The 9176-nt window shown below is 46.4% G+C and overlaps 3 protein-coding genes across 3 annotated transcripts in view; all 3 read left to right on the top strand.

Moving 5' to 3' along the window:
- PPTG_09425 (hypothetical protein) lies at positions 1 to 1734 on the top strand. Its single transcript, XM_008904420.1, has one exon. The coding sequence runs from the start codon at positions 4 to 6 to the stop codon at positions 1672 to 1674; it is 1671 nt and encodes a 556-aa protein (XP_008902668.1). The 5' UTR covers positions 1 to 3; the 3' UTR covers positions 1675 to 1734.
- A 2747-nt stretch (positions 1735 to 4481) lies between these two features.
- PPTG_09424 (hypothetical protein) lies at positions 4482 to 5846 on the top strand. The gene is made up of 3 exons (XM_008904419.1): positions 4482 to 4614; positions 4684 to 4848; positions 4911 to 5846. The coding sequence occupies exons 1-3, from the start codon at positions 4486 to 4488 to the stop codon at positions 5676 to 5678; spliced, it is 1062 nt and encodes a 353-aa protein (XP_008902667.1). The 5' UTR covers positions 4482 to 4485; the 3' UTR covers positions 5679 to 5846.
- A 2693-nt stretch (positions 5847 to 8539) lies between these two features.
- The window catches only part of PPTG_22526 (hypothetical protein), a gene marked incomplete at its 5' end in the record, with an annotated part of 4128 nt that continues 3491 nt past the window's right edge, over positions 8540 to 9176 (top strand). The window contains one exon of the mRNA XM_008904769.1: positions 8540 to 9148. Within this exon, the coding sequence (XP_008903017.1) occupies positions 8540 to 9148 (609 nt within the window). The remainder of the gene's footprint in view (positions 9149 to 9176) is intronic.

Below are 9176 nucleotides of genomic sequence, written 5' to 3'. Positions count from 1 at the left end.
CTCATGGACGTTATCGCTGGACGAAAGACTGGAGGCAAGATCACCGGCCAGATCCTGCTGAATGGCCACCCGGCCACCGACCTCTCTATCCGTCGATCCACGGGTTACTGTGAGCAGATGGACATTCACTCCGAGTCGGCTACCATCCGTGAGGCACTCACGTTCAGCGCGTTCCTGCGTCAGGGAGCCGATGTTCCCGATAGCTTCAAGTATGACTCGGTGAACGAGTGTTTGGAGTTGTTAGACTTGCACCCGATCGCCGACCAGATCATCCGTGGCAGCTCCGTGGAGCAGATGAAGCGATTGACAATTGGCGTGGAGCTGGCAGCTCAACCGAGTGTGTTGTTCTTGGACGAACCGACGAGTGGACTTGACGCTCGCTCTGCCAAGCTTATCATGGACGGTGTGCGCAAGGTGGCGAACACTGGTCGTACGGTGGTGTGCACGATTCACCAGCCATCGACAGAAGTGTTCAGTGTTTTTGACAGTCTGTTGCTACTGAAGCGTGGTGGTGAGACGGTGTTCGCTGGAGAACTTGGTAAGAACGCCAGCGAGATGATTGCTTACTTTGAATCGATTAACGGTGTGGCAAAGCTGGAGGACAACTACAACCCAGCAACGTGGATGCTGGAGGTTATCGGTGCGGGTGTGGGCAACAGCAACGGCGACAGGACCGACTTTGTGAAGATCTTCCAGTCGAGCAAGCACTTTGAGCTTCTCCAGGCAAACCTGGATCGTGAAGGCGTATCTCATCCGTCGCCGTTGATGCCTCCTCTGGAGTACAGCGACAAGCGCGCTGCAACGGAGTTAACTCAGGCCAGATTCCTGATCCAGCGCTTCTTCAGGATGTACTGGCGCACAGCTTCGTACAACTTGACTCGCTTCTTCCTGGCATTGATTCTTGGACTTGTGTTCGGCATCACGTATGTCAGTGCCGAGTACACGTCGTACGCCGGTATCAACTCAGGCATGGGTATGCTCTTCTGCACGACTGGATTCCTCGGCTTCATCTCATTCAGCAGCGTCATGCCAATGGCATCCCAGGACCGTTTGGTATTCTACCGCGAGCGAGCTGCACAAACGTATAACGCGCTCTGGTACTTCGTGGGATCAACAGTCGTCGAGATCCCGTATGTCTTCTTCAGCACGATGCTGCTCATGGCACCATATTTCCCGATGGTCGGGTTCACAGGAGGGGCCACATTCTTCGCTTATTGGCTTCATCTTTCCATGCACGTGTTGTGGCAAGCGTATTTTGGCCAGCTCATGTCGTACCTCATGCCGACAGTCGAAGTAGCTACGATCTTCGGGGTGCTACTCCAAATGATCTTCTTCCTCTTCAACGGCTTCAACCCTCCGGGAGCGTCGATCCCTCAAGGTTACAAGTGGTTGTATCACATTACACCGCATAAATACTCGCTGGCTTTGGTTGCATCCCTGGTCTTTGGTGACTGTCCAAGCGATGGAGACGGCTCGGAAATTGGATGCCAGGTTATGACTGGGCTGCCACCTTCACTTCCTGAGGATATGACTGTCAAGGACTACCTAGGGGACGTCTTCGCAATGAAGCACAGCGAGATCTACAAGAACTTCGGCTTCGTCTTGGGATTCATTGTGGTGTATCGCTTCCTCGCGCTACTTGCACTGCGCTTCGTCAACCACCAAAAGAAGTAAATGCCATGCATTAGTGATATAATAATTGAAACGCTCGAGATGCTTTGAATTTCTAAAACAAAATAGGCATTCTTGGTGTTCCTGTACTACAGTAGTTTTGCTACGGGTAGTACCAGTACTGTACGTTCGTAAAGTGCGGTAATCTCGAGCGCCCAAAGTAGGTATGGCCCGAAGAAGGGAAGTTGCGCAAGACGTGACGGACGCATAATTCTTCACAATGGGCTTGGTGTATCTGCACGATGCGTCACAAAAGGCTCTTGTGTTGCGCTCAGAAGCGAAGGAGGCGTGTCTTTTCATTCTTCCCCCAGAAGAAGAATATTTTCTTGAGAAAAGCTTTAAAATTTGTCCAACCCTGCGTGTAGCTCCGATCAACACCATTATCTCTTGGCGCTCCACCCGATCTACCATATCTCTCCTCGTTCAGTTGGCTATTGGTCGTCGTCACTACATTCTTGTCTGTATTGGTAGTCGCGAAGGCGTCAGTTAAGACGGCCAGAATAAGTATCATACCGCAGACTTTGGCTAAGTGCATGGCGAGTAAAGCTGTGGGCGTTGTTGCTGGTTGTCTTTGCTACGGAAATACCGTAATGGCGCAAATAATACTGAACTTCTCTCATGAATGCTCATTGCTTTCTAGAGGATTGTGTGACTCATCAATTGATGAGTCAAAGAAGCAAATACGAAAACCACTGGTGCCACGGGAAAAAGCACTGATGCAGCACCAGTACATCTTCCTTCTGATCAGCCCGTTGTCTCCTTACAGTACATGGGACACGGGCAGCCACCAAAACCATGTAGATGCTCCCCTGATAGATGAAGTATCATCTATCAGGGGAGCATCTACATGGTTTTAGTACTGTACTAGTATTATTACTAATACCAACGAGTTGTTGGTATTCCCCCGATAGACACTGTACTAGTATCTATCGGGGGAACATTTGCATAGTTTCGTTTAACATGGCATTAGTTTTTAAGTAAAGCAGTGATCATTCTTGGTGGTTCCCGTAGAACAAGCCTACGATAACCTGACGGATATCGACCTTGTTGAGCAAGGTTGAATAAGGCCGATAGCCGTCAGCTTATCGTAGCCTTGTTCTACGGGAACCACCAAGAACGACCTTACACGGGGAAGCTCTGGATTTTCATTCTAGTTTACTTTTGGTATTGCTGCAGTTCTAGCAACAACTTGTAAATGGTTCCTGTCGAGTATTGACAAGGACTACTTACAGTAAGAATAAACGGGTAGTGTACTCCTAAAAACTCAGCACACCAACTAAACCTTTGCGATTTTGTTTGTACTCTTTAATTATATGCAAGTAAACTCCTTAAAAAGAATCTACCTTTGTCGATTATTTGGACTAATCTTCATTCAGTAAGAACGAATAGCACCGGAAATCCTACTTGGTTTATTGTGATTTTGTCGGTGTTGCTGACAAATTTTCATACATCACATACCCTACTGATACCGACCCATCAAAGTTGAATGACGTAAACCATTTAAAATTAAAACTCAGAGCTGTTCCGGGAGCACGGCTTTGTGGTAATCTCGGACGTTTCGTACCACTGCTAAGACATCGGCCAACATAATCCAACATCGTTGTTTCAGTGGTATCCTACAGTAGGCGCTACTGAACTCGTTACAATAACATCCGTGACCTGCTTTATGCACTAAGTGTATTTACTATATATTTTATTATCTCTGAATTTTCATATCCAGTGCTTAGGGGACGAGTCATTCTGACCCACAACTACTCTAACTTCTTATAAAAGCTAACGTTGTCAACTTAAAACTGCAGTACTTGATACACCTACTATATAACATCTATATTGGATTGTCGTACCCTATATAGTGGGTTTTCTCCTGCATAAGTGCCATTTCAGCTTGTATCAGATACGGCACCTTTACTTTACTGTTAATCAAGTAGTTTGGTGATGTATATCTGGTGTCCTTTGTACAAGTGATGTTATTCAGGTGAATGTTGCTTGTGGCGGCCAAGCGTAACATCACGGTAAATTACGACTACCCGAAGTAATGATAATCCGCGTAAATGTTGCCCGAACATACTTCAGCTAGCGTAAATGATGCAGCAGCGGAGTAGGCGCATCAGTTGCCTATCCGGAGGCCCTCAGGTATGGTGGCATCGTATAGTTCAGTTTGCCTGCTGCATCTTGCATCCATCGCCAATTGGCGAGAGCATCTGCCGTCCTATTGAACGGCCTTACATTACGCTGCGATTCATGCATTCCAGTATACTGTTGGACGCTTTGTTCTAACAGTAAATACGCTACCACAATTGTGCGAGTCGCACTGCGACCACAAAAAGGATATTGGTGATAAGTCTTGAGGGAACACGTTGGGGGGCGACATTAGGCATTGGTTGGACAAGAACTACCACGAAGAGTAGGTACTTGAGCGGGTTGGTACTCCGCCACAACTGCAATATCACATGAGCAGCACGGCTGTTGTTGACCGCCGACGACGTAGATGAGCGGCTGGTTTGGGTGGAGATTAGAAGTCGTTTGTATCGAAGTGACTACAATTTACCACAGGCTTTTTGCTTTTAAAAGTAAGTATACAAATTCTGAGCTTCTCCGTGTAAAACACGGCTTTGTGATCATAGGCTGTATTGAAATTATTCTCTTCATATGTATAACTCACTGTGAATCACAGCGACTTTCAAGGCGTAAACTCTCTGACCAACCAGCTGTGATTATCCGATAAACGACAGAAAAGGTGCTGATCTGTGAAATCACGTATAATTAGCAAAAGTCCGATGCCTTGCGTGTTCTTATCATCATAGGAATGACGGGATGCATGTATTCAGCTGGACTATCATCGTAGCCGCCGTGTCTAGGTTCGCATTTAGCGACACGACCTGTGCAGCACAAAGAATTCCAATGGACGGCAAGAGATTCAAGTCCGCATACTTCATGCGCAAGGTATGTGACTTGTTGTCTACCTGGACAGCCTGACCGAATGCTGACGCATCGCATTATCTGTGTGCGCAGCAAGAGAAGGAAGACCTGAAGGAGGAAATCCGCAGACTACGAAGCGAATTGGCACAACTGAACCCCCTCCCGCAAACTACTGCGGAAAACACTTTCATCCAAACAATTATCCGCCAGCAGCAGCTTGGTGTCGCTAGTATACAATCCGCCATGCCCCACCTTCTGGTACGTCACGTAGCGGTTTTAATAATATGGCGACGACATTGACGGTCTTGACTGCTGAGCAGCAAACGCATCCTCTGTATTCACGCATCTGCCTGAAAAAGAACTGGGAGGACCGAAGTGCGACGCTCGCCGCTCTTCAAGACACGAAGTTTAAAGCGGCGTATGAGTACGTCAACGTCCGCAGTCCGAAGGCTCAGCCGCAACTCTCCGATGAGCGCTTTGAGACAGCAAAGGGCGATGTTTGCTGCGACATCTTCCAAACGGTCCATTTTCCAGACGTCAAGTCCTTGCAGCAAGTGTATGATGCCTTGTTGTTCAGTGTTCACAATGCGGAGATCAGTATTTCCGAGCGCTTGGGTCATGTGACGGTCCGTGACGACTACGAAGGGATCGGTGGCAACATTTTTAATGCTCGAATTGTATCGAGGAACGATGACGGTGTCGGTACGGAGCTCAACTGTGTCATGATGTCGCAGCTTTTTAATGGCACCGAGGGTGTAAGTAGAGGGGAACCCTGTGGTCTGGTGGTACTTGATTCAGTCGATGAAGACCAGTTATATCCATACTCACCGAGTGAGCGCATTCGCAAAGACGTCTCTGCAGCTTTCGTGCTAGCTATGCACCAACCAGAGAGACAGACACCGGGTTCTCAACCAGCAAGCGGTGACAATGGATTGGTTATAACACTGCGACGTGCTGCCTTTGTGAAAATCTACCGACCAGAATTCGAGATATCCGAGGCTGTCTGGCAGAATGTGCTATGGGAGACTACTCGGTGGGGCGACGTTTTGATCAAATCTATTCGCAGCATCTTGTACTCGATTCCGTAGGGGTATTCGAGAAACAGCACGGAGAACGAGAGCTGCTACAAGACCACAAGATTAGCATTGCAAAAGACTGAACTACGAACATTTGGTTAAGGCGCCGTGTGCCAGCTAGCGTATCGGTTGTGCCAATGTTACATATCGGGAATGTAGTAGTTCAAAACTGGTTTCATCTCACAATCACCCAACATCTACTCTGCCTTTTGGAGCTAACAAAGCGAATCGGCCTGACGCTTCTCTTAACAAAGCGTGTTCGCCTACAACACCGATCGCTCATCATCCAGTTCCATGCTGTCGTTGTCTGTACAGGTATTGACACCTTGGCAGAAAGTTGCACACTCTTTTCAGTCAAATCGGAATTTCATAAGTGTAATACGGTCCTTTGTCACCACGATGGTGCTTCCCAGTTACTGTAGAAAACGCTCGCATGTCGACTACCTGCTGAGTGTGGGTGAGTATTCAGTCTATCGGCGCGCAACAGCACCAGTAGCCTTTTGCTTTCCCGACTGGTTGATAACATGACATAGTTGTAAGCAGCTGGTTGTTTGAAATTCGTTGGCAAATTGTTAAGAGGGTAATACACAATAAACGAGAATGTGTCATCTCCACTTAGGTTATGGGATGACAAAGAAACATTTCTTTTTAAGTTCATGTATAAAACAGTAGAATAGCGAAAAGTGTTACTAGTATTTTTTAAACTTAAAAGTAGCTTTTTCCAGATTTTCTTGCAAAAGTACTAAGCAGGTTGTTATATCTTAAAGTCATAGTAAGTAGTAAAGACAACGGCATTATATATATTGTACTATATGTCATGCCGGAGTCTTTTATCAATGTGCATACCCATATTTTAAAAAGCCTATCCGTTTTGATATGGTTAAAGCCAAGTTATTCATGCATTTTCATAGAATTTTACGCCTGTGAAAATTGTGTCCTTTTCTTAGGGAATCAGACCAGCAGGTCCGGGGAACTCGCGGTTCTCTCGTGCTATTACGAAGTACAAACATCGATGGGCCGGTGGTACAATTAATATTTAGTATGGCTACACAAGGGCTAGTACCATGACGGTCATCAATTTTATTTTGAAGACAAAAGGAACTCATGAATTTATGCAGTGAAATGAACAATTATGCCTTGTTTGATGAATGACGAGAGTTTTTGCTGAAACTTTCAGCTCCACTTCGAGATATCGTTGATTCGACACTTTCCAGAGTAGGTGTCTATAAAAACATCATAACTGTATTTACTGAAAATGTATAATCACCCAAAGCTGAAAGCAGCCTTACTCAGTGTCCGGGCCCTTTCTCGTATCAACGTGTTTGTAACGAAATTGGTAAAACACGTTTCTTGTTCTCGCATCTTTACCAGGCGTTGTCGTTAATCACGTACCTAAGAGTGGACCTTTACATGCATTCACGAAATTGGCTCGTAGAACGAGTCAGCGCCATCGTTATAGACAAGTTCCATTCAAAAACCCTTGACTTCACAAGCACTATGAAGGCGCTCATTGCCTACGTCTAGATTGCTGTTTTTGGTGCTCCTTCGTCGTAAATTACAAGAATTTTTATTAGATTTTGAAAAAAAAAGTTCATGTACTCCAGTAGAGTAAATTGTGTAAAATGAAATAGTCGTTCTGAAGCTGTTCTATTACCAGTAAATAGATCGACTGAAAACAAACACCACTTTGTCATCGCTCTATGGGTTTGACGGAGCACTTCATGCTTGCTTATACCTCATTATCACATATATTGGTGTAGTTTGGAAGCTGTTCCTACTCTTACTGATCGAGCTCTTGGCTGGAAGGAATCAGCCGATGTAAAATACCTTTCGTAAATGTAGGGATATTTTTTCAGGGGCTCTTCGCGTTAAGAAAACCCTTTACTTAAGTAGATAAAAATCTGCATCTAGTGCCGACCGAGTACGAGATGCCGGCTGCAGCGTCGTTCCCCCCGGTGGCTGCGGGCGTTCACGCTGTGGCCTTGTCTTTATCTTTTCTAGGCTAAGACGAAATACATCCTGAAATTTTGATTCGTTGCGTATAAGTAAAAACGAATTTATCAGGTGCGCACGGTTAGTGTACATGCTTACTGCTTTTAACGGCAGCGCCTGTTAACCGTTTGCAGCACGCTTGCCAACAACTAATAAAAAAAATGTCGAAGGATATTGCGTATTTAAATTATTTATATCCACGGGTTGTTCAGCCTCAACTCCACATTTTCGTTCGTTTTCATTTTTCAGATGAGGCATACTGTACATAATTCGAGTTATTTTTTCAAGTAAAAACTAGTTGGTTTCTAGACCACGTTTCCTTCTGATAATCGACGATTTCAAACTCGCAATCCACGTTTATCGACACGTAATCATCGAGTGTTGGATCCAAGTCGCGCACCTCAAGAGCCGCTTGTTGTACATGGGTCTCACACCTTTACGATACTACGTAGAGTACCAGTAGCGGCTGACATGATCAGCAACTCGTTTGGATCCACATTGATTACAGTTTTTGCCCTGTGGTGTGCAGACTACAGAAGTTGAACAGGCTCACCAGCCTTCATTACCAAAAGCTTAAAACAAATCGTACTTAAGAGAAGCCCCATATACATCAGCAAAGCGCCATCAACAACTCACACAACCCTCGTAATCCCGCTGGAGTTTCGCGAGACACGTGACAAAATGCTGTTTAGTTCCGCCTACACCAGAATCATTGGTACTAATACCTTAACCTTGATACAGAACTCGTGTCTCGGATCCTCGCACCATTTGCTCTCACTTTTCCATTTGCCGCTTCACAGCGACAACGGCAACAACAACAGCAACCACTTCGATCGGACTCAACTGGCATTCAGATTCAAAAGAGCAGGCCGACACGAATTATGACTGAAGAGGAACATTCCGGTGCGCCAATGCGCGCCGTGATCGGATACGACAATGGTAAAACGCTCATGGCCAGAGGACCACAGGCGCTTCATGATCACGTCGCCTCTCGTATGGAGAAAGCGCTGGGTAGGGCACTCCCGCAGATGGAGGTGCGTTTCAAGGACGTCTCCATCACGGCCGACATTATGGTCAAAGATGAGACCAACGCCAAGACAGAACTCCCCACCTTGCTCAACGTGCTCAAGTCAAGCTACAACGAAATGCGCTCTAGCAAGCACGTCGTCAAGAAGCAGGTCCTGAAGGATATCAACGGTGTTTTCAAGCCGGGTACCATTACGCTTGTACTTGGTCAACCTGGATCCGGCAAGTCTTCGCTCATGAAGCTGCTCAGTGGACGCTTTCCCAGCCAGAAGAACGTTACCGTGGAGGGTGAGGTCACGTACAATGGCATGTCGTCCGACTCGTTGAGCAACCGTCTCCCTCAATTCGTATCGTACGTGAACCAACGCGACAAGCACTACCCTTCATTGACAGTCAAGGAGACGCTCGAATTCGCTCATGCTTGTTGTGGTGGAGGCCTCCCAGCTCGTGACGAGCAGCATTTCGTTAACGGTACACCCGAGGAGAACAAGG

The sequence above is a fragment of the Phytophthora parasitica genome (genome assembly GCF_000247585.1).
Source record: "Phytophthora parasitica INRA-310 unplaced genomic scaffold supercont2.18, whole genome shotgun sequence".
NCBI lineage: Eukaryota > Oomycota > Peronosporomycetes > Peronosporales > Peronosporaceae > Phytophthora > Phytophthora nicotianae.
This window is presented reverse-complemented; position numbering and strand designations above follow the sequence as displayed.